The 25,419-nt window shown below is 33.7% G+C and overlaps 4 protein-coding genes across 4 annotated transcripts; 3 read left to right on the forward strand and 1 right to left on the reverse strand.

Annotated features, from left to right (window-relative positions):
* The first annotated feature begins 221 nt into the window (after positions 1 to 221).
* On the forward strand, positions 222 to 1,256 carry LOC145002696 (uncharacterized). Its single transcript, XM_078961915.1, has 2 exons — positions 222 to 807; positions 877 to 1,256. Exons 1-2 carry the CDS (start codon positions 222 to 224, stop codon positions 1,254 to 1,256), a joined length of 966 nt encoding a protein of 321 aa, XP_078818041.1.
* Positions 1,257 to 8,084: 6,828 nt separating this feature from the next.
* LOC145002697 (putative inactive poly [ADP-ribose] polymerase SRO2) lies at positions 8,085 to 9,551 on the reverse strand. Its single transcript, XM_078961916.1, has 3 exons — positions 9,208 to 9,551; positions 8,301 to 8,380; positions 8,085 to 8,101 (listed from the first exon to the last, which is right to left on the reverse strand). Exons 1-3 carry the CDS (start codon positions 9,549 to 9,551, stop codon positions 8,085 to 8,087), a joined length of 441 nt encoding a protein of 146 aa, XP_078818042.1.
* A 3,113-nt stretch (positions 9,552 to 12,664) lies between these two features.
* LOC145001918 (small ribosomal subunit protein eS8y) lies at positions 12,665 to 14,084 on the forward strand. The gene is made up of 5 exons (XM_078961248.1): positions 12,665 to 12,776; positions 12,880 to 12,952; positions 13,186 to 13,519; positions 13,599 to 13,768; positions 13,872 to 14,084. Exons 1-5 carry the CDS (start codon positions 12,773 to 12,775, stop codon positions 13,954 to 13,956), a joined length of 666 nt encoding a protein of 221 aa, XP_078817374.1. The 5' UTR covers positions 12,665 to 12,772; the 3' UTR covers positions 13,957 to 14,084.
* Positions 14,085 to 19,871: 5,787 nt separating this feature from the next.
* LOC145003313 (putative receptor-like protein kinase At5g59700) lies at positions 19,872 to 22,465 on the forward strand. The gene is made up of 2 exons (XM_078962444.1): positions 19,872 to 21,012; positions 21,194 to 22,465. Exons 1-2 carry the CDS (start codon positions 20,080 to 20,082, stop codon positions 22,058 to 22,060), a joined length of 1,800 nt encoding a protein of 599 aa, XP_078818570.1. The 5' UTR covers positions 19,872 to 20,079; the 3' UTR covers positions 22,061 to 22,465.
* Positions 22,466 to 25,419: the final 2,954 nt, after the last annotated feature.

Raw genomic sequence — 25,419 nt, forward strand, 5'->3', positions numbered from 1 at the left:
CGATACCAACCACTTTTAATTCTGTTTTGTGGCTTTAGGTTGCGTGGTATAACATACTACTTTTATTGAGTTATATAATATTTCATGGTAATGTATCTCGATTAGTTTTTACTCATCACTAATATGTATTCGTTTTTATGTAGATTCGTACCTTCCTTAGGTGCATGATACCGCTGATATATGTGGGTTATTTACCCCTTATTGGGAGCTATCTGACAACAATGTACTTCGCAGTGGCTTTAGATGGAAATCATGAATCACTACTCTTAGCAATTGGTTTGGGAACCTTAGAGTGTGAAGAATCATGGAGATGGTTCATGATGAGGTTAAAAGATTGTTTAGGTGACGACATAGAGGTTGGTTTCATAAGCAACCTGTGTGATAAAATAGAATTTGGTGTTCAGAGTGCCTACCCGGATTCCTATCATGGATATTGTCCTAAAGATATAGCTCGAAAGATACGTGACTCTGTGGGACATAACAGTACAGAAGTTGAATCGTTGTTTTGGAAGTCATGCAATGCATATAGCGTTGATGATTTTTACTTGTGTTTGGAAAGGTTGCAAACTGCATGTAGGAAATCACCTTTCTTTTCCTTGCTTAGGAGTCCAATTTACTGGCTTGACGATATACCGATTTCAAAATGGACACGAGCATTTTTCCCAAAAATACGCTACAATGTTAAATCGATTGACGTCCCTGAAATTTTGCAAATTATATCCAGACGTGAGTTTCCTATAACAACGATAATTGAGTTAATCACCACGTCGATACAATCAAAGTATGCTGAACGGGCCGACGTGGCGGGTAAGGGAGATTGTTTTATTTAGGTTTTTTAATGTGTTATTATTTTTATTAAAATATCAAATTTTACAGGGAGGTTTTCTGGTGGGTTGACCCCTTACGTTGAGAGTAAGGTTCAAAAATGTGTCAACAAGTCTTACAATTGGAATGCAAGACGTTTGTATGGGGATACATATCAAGTCGATGACAATTTTGCCACCACCAACGTACAACTTGAACGAAGGGTATGTAGTTGTGGTAAATGGCAAAAAAGCAGTATACCATGTGCCCACACTATAGCATGTCTAAGAACCCGTACATCTGAATCCATAAACAGATTGGTTGATTACAAGTTCACTAGTTATGTGTATCGACTTGCATATGGATCTGAGTTGGTGAATACTATACCATCACATGTGCATTGGGAAATACCAAATGAAACGGTGGTCCTGTTACCTCCCTCAATGCAGTAGTTATTCATGTAGCACCTTTATATTTTATGTAGTATTATGTATTAGTGTCGTGTTATGTATTAGTTATCCGTGAAACCTGTTTACATTTTATGTCGTATTATGTATTAGTTATTTATGTACCTCATTCATATTTTATGACTTATTATGTATTAGTTATTTAATTTATGTCGTATTATGTATTGGCTATTGAGGAAACAACATACATTAAAAGAAATGGACTTTTATTAAATAGTGACGCCTACACACATACAACAACAAGCAACTTAAATAACGAAAATCCATTACCTTAACCAACATGCATATTAAAAATAAGAGGCATTCTTTAAAAGATTCCATGCATCTAAGTGGGTAAACTCGCTACCATCATATTCAAAACGGTATAGTTCCAAAGCCACCTGTCGTAGAATGTCTTCATCCGTATTTACATGTTCATTATCCAACTCGTTGTAAATACGTTGAAATTCTTTCACCTTCATTTTCAAATCCAGAAACTTGGCTTTGACATCTTTTCTTCTTCGATATTGAGTACGCCTCATTAAATGGTGAAACAAATGACAGACACGAGACCAAAATGATCCAGCACGAACTTGTGGGGGACCCGGTGGAAAATCCTCCTCTACAGTTATAATCCAAGCTTGAACCAAAGCGACCTCCTCTGCGTTCCTCCATGTATGTGATGAGTCCATAATTGCATGGAGGGAAGTAATACGAAACAACTACAACGGATATTAAAATCTATTTATAACGACTCCTTACTTTCCTGTTGCAATGGCTTGTCAATTCAAGCAGCAATGTATTGTGTTGTCATTCGACCGGGGATGACTTGTCAACTCGAACAGTGCTCTGTTATGTTATAAGTATAGTACACTGCATTCGTCAGTTAATTTTGACTACGAAATGCAGACATATTAGAAGATTGGACTGCGATTTTGTGTAGAAACTACTATAAATTGACCTTATGTTACATAAATACTTTATTAAATAAACCAATACAGCTGTTCAAATATTGTTTTTTATATTCCACTCTCTTAGTTTCAATCAAAATGAGTTCTATATCATGGAGCAATGAAGAGTTCTTGGTTCTTACACATGCTTATATTCATGTGTACGAGACAAGCAAGTTGAACGATCCAATGTTTTGGAGCCGTTTAACCAATATTTTCAATGCTGAAAATCAAAGGGCTACAAGAAACGATCGTGACGAAGTAGACATCTTAGCAAGATGGTATGAAATGAAAACCAAAGTTCTATTATTCAACGATCTTTATACCAAAATTGACGACACCCGTTTAAATGCTACTGAGGAGATTATCTTGGAAGTTGCTAAGGAGGAGTACAAGTCATTAAGTAACGGGTTGGAATTCCAGTTTGAAGCCCCTTGGAATATTTTGAAATATATCCCGTTTGTTTAAAATCTATTATAGTTTATTATGTGAGTAGTAGGTTATTTTCATGTACTAGGTTATTTTCATGTATTTCGTATGTATTTCGTTTGTTTAAAATCTAAATTAGTTTATTATGTGAGCAACTCGTATGATTAATTTGAATTAATAAATTCCCATTGCATTAGTTTTCACAATACATTAACAAGGATTCCATGAACCATTACAAACATTACAACAATTACATGAAAAACAACAACATAATACGAACAAACCATTAACGTAAAACACAAGTCCATGGGTTATTCTTAACAGAAATTAGAGAGGTCTACATGAAATACTGTTTATTTTTAACAACCTTCCAAACTTCCTCATATTTGAAGTCTCTGCCGTCATGCTCACAGATGTAAAAATCTGTAACAACTTCCAAGAACTCTTCTTCATCCCGATAACGACCATTGTTACGTTTCGCATAATTACATGCTCGATTAAACCATGTCACTTCTTCCTTTACATCCAGCCACTTAGTAACAACATCTGATTTTTCTCTTTTTTGTCCTTTTCCCATCTCATGGTTAAACAAATATGTTATGCGAGTCCATTCATCACCAATTAGGCGATGTGGGGGAGCAAGTAACGATAAACCATCCTTAACACTTAGCCAGCAACGTGTTAGAACTAAAACCTCGTTTGTCGTCCATGGCCTTTCAGAATTGGAATCAGGTAGTTCATTCGAAGAACTTGCTGCATTCAACGACATTTCTAATAAAGGGAGTTCGTTGCGTTTTGGTGATTTGGGTGTTTGGTTTTTAGAACTTAAACATCTATTTATATAAATAAATAGACTACGAATTAAAACTTTGACTATGCAATGGTTACATTTGGACTATGATTTTCAGCTTTATGCAGTGATTTATCATGTCAAACTGTCTTTTATGTCATGTCACTTAAGGGTTCCACTACGATTTGCAGGTTACTACAGTAACTTGACATTACTGTCTACTCATTTCAAAGTTGGACTTGTCATTACTGTCTAGTATGTATAAATACCGCTTATAGATCAAGTTTAATAAAAACTAGATACAAAATTGTTGTTATATTATCATGATACAGATTAGGTTGCAAAATGATCGTTTGTTGTTTTTTTTTAAATAACAAGTTGTAATTGGTAAAAAAGTTCTGCAAACTATATTTTATAAAATAAAGGCTTCATTAATTTTTATAATCATCAAACTAAACAAAAATATGAAAGCATAGCAATGTGTTGTAAGATTTAATAAAAATATTACAATACATGATAAGTTAACAACTCGTCATTAGTCTTCATTTCAAGGTTGTTTTAAATCAAAATCAGCGTTAAAGGTTTGTGAGCAACTCGCTGAACCACCAATATTAAATGCCATTTCTGCAGTAGAAATTATGTGACGTGCTCCGCTACCGGACGCCCTTCCAATACAATTATTTCTCGTGTGTCCTATTTGACCACATGTAGAACACTCTTTTATAATTGGACCCTCGCCTTGGGATGGAATGCGGTCTGTGTTTCTTGGCCTGCCTGGCTGACGTTTATCCATTATTGGTGGCTTAACAATCATCAAATCATCGGGGATCTCCCATTCGGATGACTTTGGCAGAGGGTTTATTGATTCCTCATATGTTTTCCTCAGTGTTTCGGTGAAGTAAGCATTTAATGCATACCTCAAGCAGTCTTGGTAATTGTTCACTGTTAAACATCTTATGACATGACCACAAGGGATCCCATCAAGTTGCCAATGCCTACATGTACATGTCATATGTTTGAAATCAACAATCACATTTTGTGCCCCCTTTTTGACCTCGCATTTCGTATTTGAGATCATGCGAACATCCCATTTGATAAAAGTTTTCTTATTTTCTTTTACAATTTCATCCGCCCAAGGGGTAAGTGTTGTTGTTGCTTCCGCTAAAAAAATAGACGAAATGAAGAAGCTAAGATCAATAACATCAAAATTAATAAAACATTAATATTAAAAATTTACTTAATACCTGCAAAGTTACGTCTTTGAAACCACCATTGTTGCATTGTAGCACGAAAAAAATCGATCAACATAAGTATTGGCACCTTACGTGCGTGTCTAGATAATGCATTTATAGACTCCGCACTGTTGGACGACATAAGATTGTATCGGTTCCCTTTAAAATGTGCTCTTGACCAAGTTTTTGGATTTATACTTTTTAAGTACTCCCATACTGGTTCTTTTGTCTTTTTCATAACATTCATGGCAGCATCAAAATCATCAATTGTGTACGCCCTACACGCCTCCCAAAAAATTCCTTTAACCGTCTTACTCTTGCCGAATGTAGATACTATGTTGAAATACAAATGGACACCACATATTCCATGATGAGCGTGAGAAAAAATGTTGGCAACGGATGTTGCTATAGATGGAGACCTATCAAATATAATTGTAAGCTCCTGCATATTTCCTATGCACTCACGTAGTTTTTGAAAAAACCATGTCCAAGAATCGGTACACTCATTTTTGCATATACCATATGCAACCGGTAATATTTGGTTTTGTCCGTCCTTAGTAACTGCAAGTAACATGGTACCTTTGAACTCTCCCTTTAGGTGAGCTCCATCTACTACTAGGGTCGGCTTACAAAAATTGACAAAAGCATGTACCTACAATACATTGTATATCTATTCAAATACACCAAAACAAATATTAAAAAATTAATATAATATGATAATATTAACCGAGCAACCGAGTGCGACGTACAAAAACTCAAAGCGATCATCAGCATCTGTTTTAATATGTGTGACGGTACCGGGATTATGTTTGGCCAAGTTGTGACAATACGCCGGAAGTTTGGTAAAAGAATCCTCTTTCGTACCCCTTAACGACAACAATACATATTGCTTCGCACGCCATGCCTGATGGTATGAGATATTGATATTCAATTGAGCATTCATATCATTAACAATTTCTTTTCCCCGATAAACTCTACTATAGTCTTCAGCCAAAACATCAGCAACATATTCACCCAAAACATATTTGTTTGCTTGTCGATGATTAGGTTGCAACAATGTTGAAGAACATGTGTGTACATCAACAAATTTATTCACTTGGAAAAGTCCATCAGAATTTTTTATTGCTTTTGCTCTTAGTAACCAAGAACAATTTTTCGAAACACACACAGCTTCATACCTTGATTTGGTGGATCTACTTGTCCTCGTCTGGAAACCTTCTCGAAGACATTTTTACCAATACATCGCTTTAAAAGTTCTTTGTTCTTAAATATACTCTCACATTGAATCTTTTGAAGATTGATGTCGACAATCTGTGTTGGGATATCTTCATTAATATCAACTGGCCATGCTGGTATAGGGGGCATACCGTGAAAAAGGTTATCGGGAAACTTAGCTTTAACTTCATCACCCAACTCATCTCTATCGGAATTGCTTTGTAGCTCGGTTATATCTAAACATACATCACCAACATCAACATAATGCCCGTAAACATGATTTTTTTCATTTTTTTGACTTGAATTTTTTTTCTTTTTAGTTTTATCTACCACACGCCTACTTATAACTTTAACTTCTTGTTTGGCAACATCATCACAACGACCACCCACATCATCAAGATAAGTACCAACATCATCATCACCAACATGCTTGTAATTCTCAGGATCCACATAGTGAATAGGTGAATAACTAACATTAACATTTTCAGCAACATTGTGAAACTGAGGTACACTAGGAGTATTGAAAGTACCTATCGGATCGTTGCTCCCTTTATAACTGCATAAATTACCAACAAGCTGGTTTCCAATTTCACCACCCCCATTAACCTCCTCATCTTCATCAACCACCACAAACACTTTCACAGCCCTTCCTCCACTACATTTGATTACGTTTATCAACATTCTAACATCCATGTCTTCAACTATAGCTATATAATAATTTAATTCGGGATGGTGGAAACGAAGACTAATTCTATATTTGTCTAACAAACCAATTTTGCTTCTTATCAAAGATACAAAATCACTATAAGTAATATACTCAGAAAATATCAAAGCAAGTTCAGAAATACCTCCCTGTGGACATATGTATTCCAGATTAGTTCCATTAACTTGCCATCTCCCACCGGTTACAAGACAAACCAAATATTCAATCATTTTTTGAGCAAATTGTAGAGAAAGTTCCTAAACAAATAAAAACCAAAATGATATTTTTCTACAAAACTTTTTATATAGCAACATGATTTCGTAGTCAAACCAATTCATTTCATAGTCAAACTAAAAAAATAAAAAAATAAAATACAAAAAACATCAGTATTTCGCAGATAGGATGAGAGGATTTCGCAGATGGACCTTCTCCATCTGCGAAATTACCCCTATATATACACAAAAAAAAATTTTTTAAAAAAATACCACCTGCGAAAGTACAAGCAGCTAAAGCACAGTTGTGCTTTACCTGCTTGTACTTTCGCAGATGGCAACGTGATTTCGCAGATGGGGCATTTCCATCTGCGAAATCGTTGGCTATTTTTGTAATTTGGATATTTTCTGGCTATTTTTGTAATTTCATTAGTGTAAATGGCTATTTTTGTCATTTTCTCTAAAAAATATTATTATTTTATTCAATCTATTTTTAGAAATAATGGGATTTGTTTTATAAGATAGTATATATATATATATATATATATATATATATATATATATATATATATATATATATATATATAGGGATGAGTTATATGAGTTGTGCAAGACCATAGGGTACCATAGCACAATAGTATGTCAATGGGTACTTTTTTCTTTGTGAATCATAATCTTCATGATAGAAAATTGAAACAAATGCAACTCACCGTAAGACAAACACACCCTTCTATCCCTTTTAAGCTTCAAATCTTGTTCCGCTTAACTGATAACCACTTCAGGTTCACACATTGTTTCAGTCCGTGGTTTATCAATCACATGAAACCCACATTATGTGATGTTTATCATTCTTATAAAAAAAAGGCAATATAAAAATAAAAATATAAACAAATATGCATTCTGAGATTGAACTGGTATCTTTCATGTTCATGATTGATAACAAAAATCATTATAATGTTATCAGGCGCCACAATTTCAACAAATTGTAGGACTCATTGTGCGTTTTAATGTAGATGAATTTAAGTTTCATTAGGAAACATAAAAAAATTCAAAATTAATTTTAGGATTTCAAAAATCCAAGGTGTTGGAATGTAGGTCAAAATAGATGAGTATAGCTTTACCTCAAGAGACGACAAATTGGTAAAGGTAGGGCCGAGTCTCTCTAATTTCTTGAATTCAGCCAATCACGAAACCTAAGAAGAACTTTCAGGAATGGAAACCATAAACATAAGCAGAGCAATAGATGGAAATGATAATCTCTTATGTTCACATATAATATTTATGATTTTCATAAGGTTATTTTTTAATCATATTCAGAATCTGCAATAGTAATAGTAAAGTCAGTAAGAATAGGGTAAGAAAAAATCATACCTCAGTTTCTAATACAAAAAATTGAAGTTGTCTAATTCAAGCTTGAGGTAAGAGAAAAAATCATCTTTTAACCTGTGAATGATGATATTAATATGGCTTCACAATTTGGTAAAAAAAAGTCAAAGTCAAAATTAGTAACTTGAATTACCAACCTTGCTGAACTTTGGATCTTTATCCGATGATGCGCCTTGTTCTTCACCAGTGTCACAGTGAATCGCCATCAGCTCCCTGCGATTAGCAAGCAAATATTCAGTAAGCCCTCATTAAAAGTCGAAATATAACGAAATTAAAACAAAGTGAATACAGAGAAGGGGTAGTGGGCGTCGTGCAACATGAATCCATATTTCAAATGAGCAAAAAACATAGGCAATTCAGAACTTTTGAATTCATCTTTGAAAGTTTACCTCATTGAAATTTAGGATTTGTGTATTAGATCGTTGTGGTGATGGTGGTTGGCAGTCTTCATCCCCAACAGTGACAGAAGCAATCGATCATCATGTTGCTTTTTAATAAAAGCCATCTTTGAAGAACTCATATACTTCGGGGAGCTCTTCATCAGAATTTTCATCATAGCATGCCACCTTTCCTTTCTTACTCCTACGAAAATGAGATTATCAATCTTGAAACGAACTCTGTGTAACAAATTGGGTCATAGAGATTAAGAATTTTCACCTATTAATGAATTTGCTTTGAAAGTGACGATAAAAAGGGGAAGAACGAAGGTGTTCATGTAAGGTTCCCAAATGATGTATCTCTTGAGTGATGAAAGATCATCGACACCCGAATTGAATTATGTCGATGTCGGTTGATCGATTTGTGAACCAAAAGGAATTGGTTCGACTTTCCCTAAAATCAAGTGACATAGTAAGACATGGATCACGCCATCTAAATAAGCTATTATCGATTTTTGACTGGAAGAAGAAGAAAGTTGATATGAACACCAAGAACGTATTTAAACAAAATTGCATTCAAATTGAAGCACAAAATGAACTTAATTGTAACAAATTGATAAAAAGAATAGAGATATGAATGAATCGATAGGAACTGTTACTGACCTCGCATTTGAATTATTCACCGGAGAGAAGTAAACACCGTGGCAATAAGATGGCGAATTATTTTCCAATCGACGAAATCCATAACACAAAATGTCACGAATCTCTTCACGAAAACGGCCATACCAACCAAATCTGATGTTCGGATCTCCGTCGTTTCTATTGGCAACCGCCGTCGCAAAACGCCTAAATGCCTCCACGCGAGCCTCATCCATCACACTCCATTTATAATTCTTCCGGTGAATCGCAACGACGTCAACATGGTTCTCGAAATTTCTCATCCCATTGATAAAACTCCTCGCGACATTCACGTATTCACTGGTTCCTTTCTCAACTCTATGCAACATCAATTGGTTGTTGTTTCTGAAAATTCCAGATTGCCAGTAACTGGGAACAGCTACTTTGGTATTTGATTAATGGAATACACACTGGTAGAGTGTGTAAAGTTCAAAATCAGAGACAATCAAGAGGATGCTTTTTTATCAGAATCGAAATTGAAGAAGAACCTATAATAGCAACTTATCTGATTAGAGGGGCAGGGCACCAATCGATAACTTCATCAGTAATGGTCAGAAGCGGCAGAGCCGGCCGTGGGGAAGGATCCGGAGGCGGTGACCAAAGTAGAGTTACGGTAACCCGACGAAGAACACGTAGTAAAGGGCGTCGTTGGAAGCGGGATCCTTTGGAAGAATGGTAGAAGAAGTCGAAAGAGAGAGACGATGAAGGATTCAATCAAGAGGCTAATAGGTGGAGATAGAAGTAGAGGTGGTGGTGGTGTTCTCGAAGAGGCGGAGAAGAACACGTAGCAGAAGAGCCATGAGTCACGTGCAAAATTAATGATATTTGTAAGAAAAAGATTGGTCGAGGGTGCGGTGATGGACTAACATACAACACGTCTTCAAAAATTCAATAAATAGAAACATTTAAACACACATATATAATAAGAGGATCAAATTTGCCAATCTCTTAGGAACTATACTGTAGCTAACGGGAGATAAAATAATCAAATGTGTATTGAAATAAACCTATATATATATATATATATATATATATATATATATATATATATATATATATATATAAAATAATCAAATGTGTATTGAAATAAACCTACATGATTAAAGGGTTAATGCCAATTTAACCCTACAAACTTTTTACATCTGGTTTAAAGATCATTTAATTGTCTTTTTTGTATTTTTAGGGAATGAAGTATGTTTTCACCTGTTACTAAGGCCATTTGACCGCTATAACAAGTTTTAAGATCCCATAAAACACTACCCACTACCACATTTATCTCTCAATTACAACCAACCCTTCACCACCGTGAATCACCCTTACCATTTATCCACCTTCATTGTTTTCACTAAAATCAGGGGTAATATGCGAAAATGACCACCACAAATATCACAGAGATGCGACCAGTTTATGTTCACTTAACATTTTGAATAAACAATTTCTATTCTACCTTCATTTTTTGATTCAAATGCTTGATTTTGCTTCGATGTTGCACATAAATCACTTCCGACATGGAACCCCACTACCACCATGGCAACACAACCCAAATTCAACCTTAATTGCATATTTAATCAAAACACCAGATCAAAAAAACTGAAATCATAATCAAATAGGTAATTCACAAAACATAAGCTTCTTACTTCCATCTCGTGATTATGATTCTATGTCCGATACAATCAAGTCATTTTTTCCTAATGGGTGCTTCATCAAATCCAAGAAATAATACTTCTCCAGATATGGAATTTCATCAAATCTTTCCTCCGTCTGATTTGCTTTCAAAAACCAGTAATCGAAGTGACGATATGAGGTTTTCTCTTCAATCATTCTAATGGTGGTGTGTGGTGGTGTTGGAGATGAATACACTGTTTCCGCCAGATATGTCTTTAGTTTGTAGCTAGACCTAGCAATGGAGTGAGTTTCTAGCGGATTGATATTGACCCAAACCCATTATGCAATTTTCAAATGTTGATCCAAACCATACCCATAATCCGTATGGTTTTTAATAGTTAACCCCATACTCATATCCACGGAATCAACGGATTTTCAACCATTTTACCTAACTCATTTACAATATTAAGATTAGACTATTATTATGCATTACAACACATATAACATGAATCGCTAAAACCAAGCAACATTTATTGCAAAGCAAAATTTAATTATAGCTTAATAAATAATGTTTCCAAAACAAAACAAATATCTACTATTGCAAACATACATGAGAAAATATAGACATCAATGTGCATCTTCATAAAACCTAAAGTCCAATCCACCACTCACTCACATCTCACCTAGAAAAAAAAAGTAAACACATATAAATATCTATTAAATTATTTCAACTAAAAATTTAAGTGGCTTAATGCAATATATATATATATATATATATATATATATATATATATATATATATATTGTTTCCTTAAGTGTAACGAATTTTGTGTAGTTACCAACACTTCTACAATTTCACATATTTAATTTTTTTTATTAGGAGTCGATTTGAATTCAACCATTAGGAATTGGGAAGTGATAGTGGAAAGATCGAACTCTTCGAGTTATGTACAGAACATGTATGGGTGATAAATGTACACTTTAAAAATAATAATTTTATATTTTAAAATTTTAGAAGAGGCAGATCATAAACGGATCAGATCGATAGTGATCCATACCTGACCCTTTGAATAAAAGGGTTAATAGGTACGAGTCATTAACATGTAAACGGATAATAAAATATGATCTAAACCCATTAACTTTGCACGGGTTTGTAGTGGACCTGGGTCAAAACCTACTCCGTTGCTAGGTCTATTTGCAACCATCTTCGTCAACGCCTTTTCTACAACTGTTGTTCGGTCTTCCTTGTCTGGATTCACCTCCGATTTAGGTGGGTTTTTTTGGGTTTCGTATTCCAGCACGAATTCAAGGTGAGAGGAGGATCACGACGACATCTCCGATAATCATTCCTATGCATCCTCCAATTTGTGAATCAAGAGACTAAAGGGTAAAGGTTTGAATTGTGACTCACTATGCCTTTTGATTATGGTTCTTTATCACAAAATCATTGATTCACCTTCATCCTCCACAATCCTCTCAGAATAGGTAAAAAATATCAAGGCTAAAGGGTAAAGGATTAGCAAATAAATTCAATAATAGGGCTCTTATAGTAAAAGGGTAACCGGTACAGCCCTTTCACCTTTTCAATAAAGACGTTTTTTAAACCATAAATATCAAGTTTAAGCCCTTAAATTACCAAAAAAAAAAACATTAAGGACGTTTTAAAACAAACATGAAAATTTTTTAGGACTAAAATGATATTAACCTTTGATTATATGTATAAAACTAAAATATATTATCTTTTTAACTCATTATGCTTTTCTATTTTTGTGAAGGACTAAAATGGCACTCGACTATAACCACAAGGAGATAAAGTATCACCTCAACTAAACTTATCCATCTCTGCAGTGTACATTAGGGCTACCTTCTTCACACAAAAGACCAACGGGAGGAGCCGCCTGAGGGAGCAGAGGTCAGCCGCCGGTTATCTTCAACCTCCGCCAACATGGGTATATTATCTTCATTCTTCTCTTTACGCTAATCCAACACATCGATCTATCGATTTGTATTCAGTTTGAAAATGGCCTCTCATTGTGGTGCATTTAACTGCAGGTATCTCACGAGACTCGATGCACAAGAGGCGCGCCACCGGAGGGAAGCAGAAGACATGGAGGAAGAAGCGAAAGTAAGAAACCAATCACCCTCTATGTCATATTATCGCACATCGTTTCAATTGCTTGTAAACTCAGAGAAATCGAGGAAACACATTCATCATTATCCCAAAACAGATTCAGTTTGAATCGAATTTCATGTTCAACATCGAATCGATCAATATCGTTAATTTGAAACGAAACATGATTAATCTCGGATTTGAAAACCAGCAGTCTGCAACTCTGATTGTTCACCATGTTCGTGTAGGTACGAGCTTGGTCGTCAGCCTGCTAACACGAAGATCTCAAGCAACAAGACTGTAAGGAGAGTTCGAGTGAGAGGTGGCAACGTGAAGTGGAGAGCTCTTAGACTCGACACTGGAAATTACTCATGGGGAAGCGAAGCAGTTACTCGCAAAACTCGTATTCTCGATGTGGTCTACAACGCATCAAACAACGAGCTTGTGAGAACACAAACTCTCGTCAAAAGTGCCATTGTTCAAGTTGATGCAGCTCCATTCAAGCAATGGTACCTTCAACACTACGGAGTCGACATTGGTAGGAAGAAGAAAACTGCTGCTACCACAAAGAAGGACACAGAGGTAAGAACTAAGAACTACGAAAACTGTTATCCTGTAAATTCACACCATGGATGCTAATGGTTTATGATTTTTGTTACAGGAAGGAGAAGGGGCTACAGAGGAAGCAAAGAAGAGCAACCATGTTCAGAGAAAGATTGAGAAGCGTCAAGAAGAACGTAAGCTTGATCCTCATGTTGAAGAACAGTTTAGTTCTGGAAGGTTGTATGCTTGCATTTCTTCTCGACCAGGTCAATGTGGTAGAGCCGATGGGTGAGTATTTGTTCATCTATAACTTTTTGTTTTTTATTCTCTATTTGGATGTATTTTGGGTATTGTAAAATTTATATAATTTTTTACCTTTTGGGAAAAACAGATACATTTTGGAAGGAAAGGAGCTTGAGTTCTATGTGAAGAAGCTTCAAAGAAAGAAGGGAAAAAGTGCTGGTGCTGCTTTTTAAGAGTCTTGAGTCCTTTTGGTATGTTGGAATCCTTTTGGTTGTTTCATTTACTTAGTTAAATGTTAATCGTTTTAGTTGCATGTTATGTGTGATGATTTCATAAAGTTTATAAGATTTTGATTTGTGCACTTGTCTCGTTATTGATTGCTAGATGGATATGTTTGTTGTTTTGCAATGATACTAATCTTGTCATCTTAATTGGATGTTTTTTGATTTTATTTTCAAGAAAATTTTGTTTTTTGAAGTTTTTGATGATGTGATGATTTGGTATAAAAATATCGAGTTGATTTTTTTCGGACCATGTCTCGATCGGTTTAGATTATATATATAACTTTTCACCATTGATTTGATAAATAACAACTAGTTTTTTATCCGTCTGTTTGTCATTTGTCATGTTGACTAATGTAAAAACAATAGATCGGTTTTACTTTTTATTATTGTTATTATTATTATTATTATTATTATTATTATAGCATCTTACTTTTATTTGTTCAACTTAAATGCAGTATTTTAAAAATTCCTTTTTGCAAACACCAATTTTTTTTGTTGTTAAAGCAACAAAGTGACTTTACTTCTATCAAATGGAGTAGAAAGCTCATCTCATAGCCTTCTTCCAACATGAAATAACTCATGTTCTCAATCCTGTGTGTAACGTTTTTGGATGCTTTTGGCATGGGCATCAAAGCCTATCTCAATAACAGTTAAACGAAAAATACAAAATGAGAAATAATTTGTGAAATTGTTCAGTAAGGTTGTAGTAGGCGTCTTTCCTCGATAGAAATTGAAAACTATATGTAGGCCATGACCCTATAATCCCCTGAAACCTATGAAAAGATGCTGATATTAATATCTCAAAATTCACCAACATTAAACGTCTCCATTATACAAACATAAAATTAGAAAAAGAGAGGTTTTATGGTGTGTGTGATTGTAAAACAGTAAGGGGGTGTTTGGTAGAGAAATAGAATTGCAGTAGAGAATGGAAATGCATAGAAAAAGTAGAAAAAGAATTAACCTGAAGAAAGAGAATTGATAACGAGCAAGAAAGAGAGAAAGAGAGTTGGGTGTTGGCTTCTTAAAACAGTTGTAGTATTAAAAATAAATTCAAAATCTTTTATGTGTAAATATTAAAACAATCCATAAAGAAAAATACCTATTGTGGTGAATAGTGGCAAAACTTGAAGGATAGCTTCATTTAGGATTACTCCATCATATGTTTGTTCTTGAAACATATAATTAAACATGAAATTGTTTTTTTTGTCTATTACGTATAATGATTTACTTGGTTTTTAATTACCACATGAATTATAATTATGTTTGCATTGTTCTAATTTAAAAGCCAATTATTGAAAAGAATTTCTTGATTTGTGTTTTATTTATATTGTTTTACCGATTGATTGTCTTTGAATTACGTTGACAGTTTATTTTGCCGTATATCGTTAAGAGACAATTTTATGACAATTGAGATTCACTACACCAACATGTCAAATTCTAACAAGAGGTACAAGTTACTAAAATAGAAAACAAGAAATAGAATGAAGATTGTTTCAAAAATGATATTGCATTCTTATAGAATGAAGATTATTTCAAAAATGATTTACTATAAAACATTATACTCTTATAGAATGTGATAGAGATTCGAAGAATGACATTGTGTAAATTTGATTTTTTTTTGGCCTTACATTATTGAATAATGTTAACAAATGTTTATTCTTTAATAATATTCTTCAACACATGGGTCAAAAATTTGTTATTCTTCAATAGGTTCATCTAATTCGGTCATAATATATATTCTCTTAGAACTTATATTTTATCAGAATATGCATTCTTACAGAATGACCGACTTTAAAGAACTATTATCTTTTAAAAAGCATATTTTAAAATTATAAGAATTAAGTTTACCTTTAAATCCAAAATTTCCTATTATAAATAAAGTTTAATGGACAAAAATACCCTTAAGTCACCATTTCATTTAATCATAATGCTTTTATCAATTTTCTTTATATTAATTAAATATGAAAATGACTTTCTTAAAACAAATTAAATTATTAGTTCACATTCATTCCTACATCCATACAATATTTATCATCCACATTATAATATATATATATATATATATATATATATATATACACACACACACACATTAGGTTATAAACCGTAGAAACCATGTTTGGTATGCTTAAAATATTATATAGACAATTTTTTTATTAGATGTTAATAAAAATGCAATGTATTGTTGATTATAAGTAATCCTGAATAAAGGTGTTTAGTAAAATAAACAAAATACTTTAACATAGATTTTGAAATATTTGTTTGTACACAACATTTGAATATATTTAAAACATGAGAGATTTAATACGAATTTGAATTGATAGATACCATATAATTCAGAATTGTTATTAAGATAACTTTTTATTTTTAAATTTGAATTGAAGTTGATTTGCTACCAAAATAAACGGGGAATCGTAGATTTCTTAGAAAAGTGTACGTGCCAAAAGAAGCTTAGAAGCATGGAATCAAGATCAAATAAGAAGGAAAATTTTAGTAGGAAGGTAAGAAGTTTTTTTCTACATATTTTCTTAGCGAACAAACAAAATGAATTATTTGATGATTCAAAAGTAAGATGATTCACAATAAAAAAAAATTTCAAAAAAACATCTTCATGAATCATTTTTAAGTAAATTAAGAAAAAATTCACTTTTATTACAATTTTAGTGAATAACAACAAAATCATTGTATAAATGAATCATTAAGATTTTTTAAAAATTTTTTTTTTTGGTAAATCATGTTATTTTTTATTGATCTAGTGATTCATTTGTTTTGTTCGTTAAAAAAATATGCAGAAAAAACTTCTTACCTTCATACCAAAAAAAAATTCATACCGGATCTATATCTTAGAAGCATGATAGAAAATAGACATTTGACATTTTTAGGTTTTGTTTATTAGGATAGATAAGAAATAGATAGATAAATAGGTAGATAAAATTTTCTTAATATACGCAATGACATTGTTATCAAAATAAATTAAATATATATTATACAAACTAACTGTGAACCCATATGTTATACGGGTTGATTAAAATAAAATATTAAATACGAATGACTAAACGGAAGTTTATTTGTATTTGAAATTTGAAATAAGTGAAAATTATGAGAAAAAATTAAAAAATAAAAAAATAAACATGTGAAAAATAAATAAATTAAAATTAAATGTTTAGTTGTCAGACCTGTGTAATAAACGGGTTAATTATAACAAAATCCTTATACTAATAAAAGAGTAGTTCTTTTGCCATGTGTCACCATATTAGACCTTTTAATTAATGTGTCACTTGTTAATTTATTAGTTCTCCATTTTAAATTTATTAGACCTCCTCATTAATGTGATATTATTTGTCAATGTATTTATTCTCTATTTTAAATTTTAAAATTTAAAATTTATATTATTGTTTCATTAATTCACAAATAAAAAATATCTAATATATATTAAAAACCAATTTTACATATTTATTTGAATCAACGGTTATAATTTCATATAACTAATAAAAATATCTTTTAAATTAATAATTTATTTAAAATAACTGATTAATAACTTTAAATTTTTACTATAAAAGTTTGATTAATTTTATATCTGTGGTTCCCACGGGTTATAAACTAGTGTTAAATATGAAGGTTTAAACTATAATTTATTAGAATTTGATATTTTAAATTAATATAGTGATTATGGTATACTTAATTTATGGAAACTAAATTAATGATATATTGAAAAATGAAAAATGAAGTAATGACAAATTATCCCTTATCCTATTCTAATATATAAATATGTTTATTCTTCCATTGACAAGTGTCAATATATTAATAGATCTCGTTAATATTATATTTCACCAATCATGCCACTTGTCAACATATTAATTCTCAATTTCAAATTTCAAATTTTAAATTTCTCATCATAATTACATTAAATTTTAATTTTTTCACTTTAATTATATTAAATTAACATTATATTAAAAAATAAAATAAAATTAATACATATTTTAAGGTGATATAACTTCACATATTTATTTTAATCAACGATTATAACTTTATATAACTACAAAAAATTTCTCTTAAGTAATAATTTATTTAAAATAATTGATTAATAATTTTAATTTTTTAATATGAAAGTTTAATTTAATATATAACCGTGGTTCTCACGAGTTATAAACTAAAGGAAAATAAATATTTCTATATTACTACAAATTGACATTTATCAAATTGAAGAAGAAAATGATAAAAACTAGTTCTGAGACCCATGTAATACATGTGTTAATTTTAAAAAATAATGAATATAAAGGTCAAAATGTTTGAGAACTCTGAATTTATAAGAAAAAAAAATAATGAATTATTATAATTAAAATGTTTTTTATCTTTTAAATTTAAACAAATAATTTAAATAAATAAACAAAAAAAAAACTAATGAGCATTAATTTGGGAATTTTGAAATTAAAAGGTAAGTTCGTTAATGAAATTAATATTAATTTATTACTACATTTATTGTAATTATTAAATTAAAATATTATGTTGAATTTAATAAAATAGAAAAACTCATAAAATGACATGTGGAAAAGAAATTAATTCAAAATAACGATAAAATAACATTTAGCAAATTGAATGAGAGTCTGACATATGCAAAAAAAAAAAAAAAAAAAACATTCGTTTATTAGAGTAGATAAGATTCTTAGTTATTAGGAAAGATTAGGTTGGTGGGTGTGGGCAACATGTTAAGATATTTTATCATACCCAAAATTTATCAACTCATATGAAATATCATCTTTAACACCATTTGATTTATGTAGGAAATAATATGCAAATGTTATAACATGCTATAACATGTTAAGAGATACAAAGAGAGTTAGAGAGAGTGTGAGATAATAACTTCTGATTGATTGATTCTTACGTTACTTTCTGTGGCCATGGTAACATTTTTTAACATAACACCAAATAACATGAGAGGATAGAGGTATTCCGATGTTATGGCACCGTTATAAGAACTGCCAAATCAGCATAACGCCTTATAGCGTTGCTCATACCAAGTATACGGAGTAGACTTACAAAGTAAAATAGATCTTAACGTGATCGTATAAGCTACTGGTACCTAAAGTCAATGCTGCGTTCCTTTAAGATAATTTTAAATAACAACTTGCATATAGAATTTAAAATTAATGTGGTGATATCCTTGATATACGTTTTCCACTTTCCACACACTATTCATATAATTTAATTTAGTAGATTAGTTCGTTTAATATCTTTAGTGGGTTCAACAGTTTTTATTGATAATATCTATTACTGTCTTTGTTAAATACTTCAAATAACATAAAATTATAATAAAGAAAGCATTTTATTTATGTATTTTCAAAAATCATTTTGCTAGAAAACTACACGTAGATTAGTTTGCAACTATATTACGAACACATCAATGGCAAAGCCCATTCACACTTTTTAGTACATATCTAAAAATTATAAAAATTTGACATCTTTATAGCTAGCTTCATTATTACTGCATGGAAGAACAATAAACGTGTATAATTATAACCCATTATGACGAGGAGCTAATTCATTATCCTTTTGATAAATGGTTTGAAACGATTAGAATAATCTGAACTTTGTTGATTAATTGGGCTTGCGGGGGTTGAATTTTGTACTACGCAAGTCGCGGTTTATCGACATCAACAAACATTAAGAAATCCCCTGCTTTATCTTGTTCATTAAGTTAAGCAGAAAGCAGAGTAGGTAGGTCCATGTGAACGATGGAATAATATCTAAACAGAAATACCAAATGAATTTGAAATGGTAGTGTGAAAACAACATATAATAATAATTAAAAGTCAATTTCTCATGGCATTTTCAAATAACAACACCCAATTACCAAGTTATATGATGGTTTGATGTATATCTACAAGCTTTACCTTCTTCCACATTTAGCTCGGCCACCACCTGCTGAAACCACCATCTTCTACTCCTCCCATATATTGCTACTGCCGTGACCCTGTCTGTCCCCTTAAACCTTTTCTAAATCGAGAAACCGCCTACCCCATCTCCTCCGGTTGCCACCATATCCATACATCATCACCAATATCAAAAGCCATGGCTTCTTCTTCAGGGGTAAACCTTGAAAATTATCTAATTCCATTGGAGGAGATCAAACGTGCCACCGAAAACTTCAGTCAACAGAGATGTATCGGAGGCGGTGGATTTGGTGCAGTCTACAAAGGACAACTCTCTGAACGCTGGCAAAACCGCATAGCTGCTATCAAACGGCTAGGTCAGGATAGCCACCAAGGAGAACGCGAATTCCGAAACGAGTTAGAGATGATCTCAAAATTTCACCATGAAAACATCATATCATTCATTGGTTATTGTGACGAAGGCAATGAGATGATTATAGTTTATAAGTATGCAATTAATGGAAGCCTTGATCATCATCTCCAAGACCCACATAAGATTCGTTGCATAACATGGACACAACGCCTAATGATTTGCATAGGGGCCGCAAAAGGACTAAGTTACCTCCACTCGGGTCTTGGAGAGCACAATAGAGTAATACATAGAGACGTCAAGAGTGCAAACATATTGTTAGATAACAATTTGGTCGCAAAAGTTTGTGATTTTGGCTTGTCAAAAAACGGTCCAAGAAATCAGCCAGACACCCAACTCTATACACGGGTTGCGGGTACCCAGTTTTACATGGATCCTACTTACCATGAAAGCCGAATCCTCCGAAAAGAATCAGATGTATATTCGTTTGGCGTGGTACTATTTGAAATCCTATGCGGGATGCTTGTCTATCATGAAAAGAGATTCGGAGGTGATGGCCAACAATTTCTCATGACTTCGGTCCGACGATACTATAAAAAGGAACCCCACAAGGTAATTGATCCCCATATAATGGAACAAATCGATAGTGGTGCTTTTGATGCATTCAAAGAAATTGCATATCAATGCATTAGTTTCAATTCCACAGAACGCCCTACAATGGAAAAGGTCGTTGAGAGGATTGAAGAAGCACTAACTATTCAAGTAAGTCACTTCATTTAAAAACTATTGTAGACTTTTGGAGGATGCAACATGATAAATTGCCCTAATCGTTTTCTGATGTCAAATACTCACCAACAAATAAAAATTATTTTCGTCAATTGCATTTGTCATGTCCAACTATCTAAACTTTAATTAATTTTGTTACCTTTTCATATTTCTGTAGACCAACAAACGCTCCGCCTGCACCCCGGAAGTACGTTCTTGGATAGAAAGTGCCATCCATAAACTAAACTCCTCCAGTTCCTACGAGCAGAGAATGGGCGCTTATGAAATGAACCTCCTTGCAAAAAGAAACAACGACAACCGTGTCGCCATTGCCTACGCCGGTGTAATCCCTCTGCTCAAAAACCTCCTCAAATCACCGGATTCACAAGAACAGGCAGTGACGACTCTTCTTATCCTCTCGATTCATGACAACAACAAATTCATCATCGTGTCTTCGGGGGCTGTTCCCGGGATCATTCATGTGCTGCGAGAAGGCAACATGGTAGCACGTGAAAACGCAGCTGCTACCCTTTTCGGCCTCTCTTTAATTGATGCAAACAAGGTAATAATCGGTTCTGCAGAAGGGATCCCACCTCTTGTGTTACTGTTGCGTGAAGGTACCCAGAAAGGGAAGAGGGATGCAACGTGTGCGTTATTTAATTTATGCGTATATCAGGGTAACAAAATAAGGGCAGTGAGGGCCGGTGTAGTCCCGGTGGTGATTGATCTTCTGAGGGACCCACAGGGTGTGTTGAAGGACGAATTGTTAGCCGTTTTAGGTTTACTCTCAAGCCATGCAGAAGGGATATTAGCTATAGGTAAAGAAAAGGTGGTGCCTGTTTTGGTTGAGGTTATTGGGAGTGGGTCACCGGTGAATAAAGAGAATGCAGCTACAGTTTTGGGGGAACTTTGTTTTGGAGATCAAAAGTATTTGGTGGAGGCTCAAGAACTTGGAGTTGTGGAGAAATTGGAGGATTTGATGTATCATGGTACGGAGAGAGGGAAGAGAAGAGCTGGCCAGTTGCTGGAAAAGATGGCCCGATAAGATAAGAAGAGCAAGGCGTGATTTATTGCTATATCACATATATGCACACATACTTAACAAAAGTACAAAACTAGCACAATGCTTCAAGTACCATTGCAACCCTTAGAGAAATTCTAACTGTTATTAACTACCAAATTCTAACTGTCATAACTCCCGATCAACATATGGTCGTTTATAGAGCAACAGAAGCTGATGAGTCTTTCTCTTTAACTTCCTCTTTTGAAATGTTTTTCATATGTTTTAGGGGTGAGTTTTTTCATCTGTTAATATAGAAATGGGGAAAGACATGTAGAGCACCCACTACCACCGTACCACTTCCAAGAGCTCTGTTTAGTTTATACTTATATTTTATTTTTGTTCATTCGATGGTAGTTTTTATTCAAATGGGTCTCGTGTTTTCGTTAATAGTTTTTGTCGATCCATCTGTAAATATTTGTAGTGTTTTTTTTAATCAAATTTAGGGACATATAGGCGACAAAATGGGTGATAGTAAATACCAGGTCTTACAGAACTTAAATATAAAATGAAAGCATTGTGTTTAACTAGAAGGTGAAGTACGAAAACACTTATAAAAGGGCATATGGGTATTTTGTTGTAAAGATGATTAAAATATGAGGATTATTGTAACAAAAATCTTGTTTTTATATGTTTGGAGAGTTGATGATAATTATTCGAAAATAGAGGACGGATACAGAGTTTTGGGATTCTGATGGTTAAACCTTCGGAGGCATTTGTGTTTATAGAAGAATAGATTTGGACAACATGCAAAGAAGAAAAACAATGTTGATCCCTACTAGGATTAAGAACTTCGAGAAACACAAACACAATCATAAAGATAAGAAGAACAATAAAGAACACAAGGATTTAACGCTGGTTCATTAGAGCAGAGTAATCAAGTTATATCCACAAACAAAATAACAAAATTTTATTGATAATCTTGAATACACACTTTTTGCATTAAGGCTACAATCACACTTAGAGATATATTTATAATAAGCATTTTGCCTAATTTCTTTTGGACAAGGTCCTAGGTTACGACATTACTGATATAAGATGACTTGGTCCCCAAGTAATACAAGTTAGGAATTTGAGATTGCTTCTAATAACTAAACGATGAAGCATGATGTACACCGGAGACGAAGCTCAAGTGATGAGCTTTGCTCTCTACAATTGCTCTTTGGTGTTTGGCTTCATTGCCAACTCTTCATATACTTAAACTTCTAACTTTATTTGATGCTCTACTTCATGGATGTGCTTGTGATCTGTGACAACCGTCAATTTCCGGTCAAGTCAAAGTCAAATAAAGTCAACAAGTCAAACCAGTCAACTCATTTAACCCTTATATATTAGGGTTTACATCGTGTCTACTATTGTACAACACACCATCGTAATGCAAGTATCACGTTAAGTCTTCACGAGTTCAGAAAAATCTAAACCCTAATGAGGGTAAGTGGTGAAACTGCTCGGTAAAAACATTTTTACCCCTCTAATTGCTTTCATGTTTTGATGGAATTCCATTCTCGATTTTTTTAGATTCCAATATAATGGTTTCGGAATTCAAACTATGCTTAGAACTTTGTAGCTTCTTTCATGTCCAAAAATTTGTTGTTATGTAGGTTGTAATTAGAAGAGAAAGGTTGATAATTGATAGTTAGCAACAATGGCGGATTATCACTTTGTGTATAAAGATGTTGAAGGAGCAGCAACACAATGGGATGATATTCAAAGAAAGCCTGGAAATTTATCTCCAAAACCCCCTGTCTTCAAACTCGGTCCTTTTGAATCTTCATCTTCTGCAGGAGTAAAAGGATCGGGTTTGAAGACAAGGGGTTTTGGAGATTTCCAAGCTTTCTTTGAATATCATCCCATTGTGTTGATGCTCCTTCAACATCTTTGTACACAAAGTGATAATCCATCATTGTTGCTAACTATCAAGTATCAACCTTTCTCTTCTAATTACAACCTACATAACAAAAAAAATTTGGACATGAAAGAAGCTACAAAGATCTAAGCGTAGTTTGAATTTCGGAACCATTATATTGGAATCTATTGCCCAACAAATCTGAAAGCAGCAAACCAAACAGCGAACTGACAGAACCCTTAATGACTGATTCTCAACCTGAGAATCCCAATTCTCCCCCACTTACAACTCGAACCACCGCCCATTGGTGGTGAAACCAAAACATAACCCAAACAGCCCAACTAGGTACAACCATACTTGATCATGAAATGGATATCATCCTCAAAATGGTCCTCCAGATACAAATCAAACGAACCCCCAAAAAACCTAAATTTCAGCTAAAAACCTATGAATTTCCCATAATGACCACTTACAAAGCATAGGAAACTACCAATTTACAAATCAAACATACACCCCTTGCTTGCAACCCACACGACAATCCGAAACATGGTTTTCCCATCTCCCAAGGATACGACCCTTGCTCACATCGCTAAGGTATTCATGTCACATCAATCCATCAGCACACATCGGTGCTGATGCACTTTCGCCAACTACCGCGACTAACAGACCCCAAGCTGAGAATCCAACCTAACTTGGGAGATCACACGCCTACCCACTCCTTCTAACTCGAAAAAGAACAAAAGAGAAAGATCCTTGCCACATATAACAACAACCCAATCCACCACTTAATTCCCAGATGCGATTTCCAAGCCGATCATATCAACCGCTTCCTCCTCGTGTCTCGAGGCTCGAGGCACGACCTCTAACAAACCTTCGAGACTTCCAATCAACATACTCATCTGGGTCTGAACCACTCAACCCACATCAATTTTGCCACAGGGCCTGAACAAACACAAAAACCATCCTCACCTGAGCAACGCAAGCCAAAAGATCGACATATACGGAACCACTGCCTCGAACCATGGTATACAACCATGCTATCTTCCCTGACCAACCCATAGATTCCCCGGAATATTCCTTGAATCGAGTATGGATCTTGTGCTTTCAGTAGTATGGTCCCAATACTACATTCCACACCTATCCATACTTTCCTCAATAATTATTTCGGGTCCTCTACAACCTAGTCACAAAATATTCCTGAAACTTGCTCAACAGCGAAACAACCACACTAAAGGACTCCCTAGGCTATCCTATGGTTCTACACTTCTCTGTCATCAGCTGCTTATGAACTCCTCACAATGTCAATTAGCTATTCCATGAGTATAATCACATGAAACAAAGCTCAGATAATCCTTCGAGTAACAGACTCATCCCTGCAATGGTTGGACTCAAATGAGAACTGCACAGTAGAGTCAAATCCGTCACTCTGAGATTATCCAACCTTTTTCACATGTAACTTGACATATTCACCTAATAGCTAACTTACATTACTCATGAG

This window comes from Lactuca saligna, chromosome 6 (genome assembly GCF_052625555.1).
Source record: "Lactuca saligna cultivar CGN05327 chromosome 6, ASM5262555v1, whole genome shotgun sequence".
Taxonomy (NCBI): domain Eukaryota; kingdom Viridiplantae; phylum Streptophyta; class Magnoliopsida; order Asterales; family Asteraceae; genus Lactuca; species Lactuca saligna.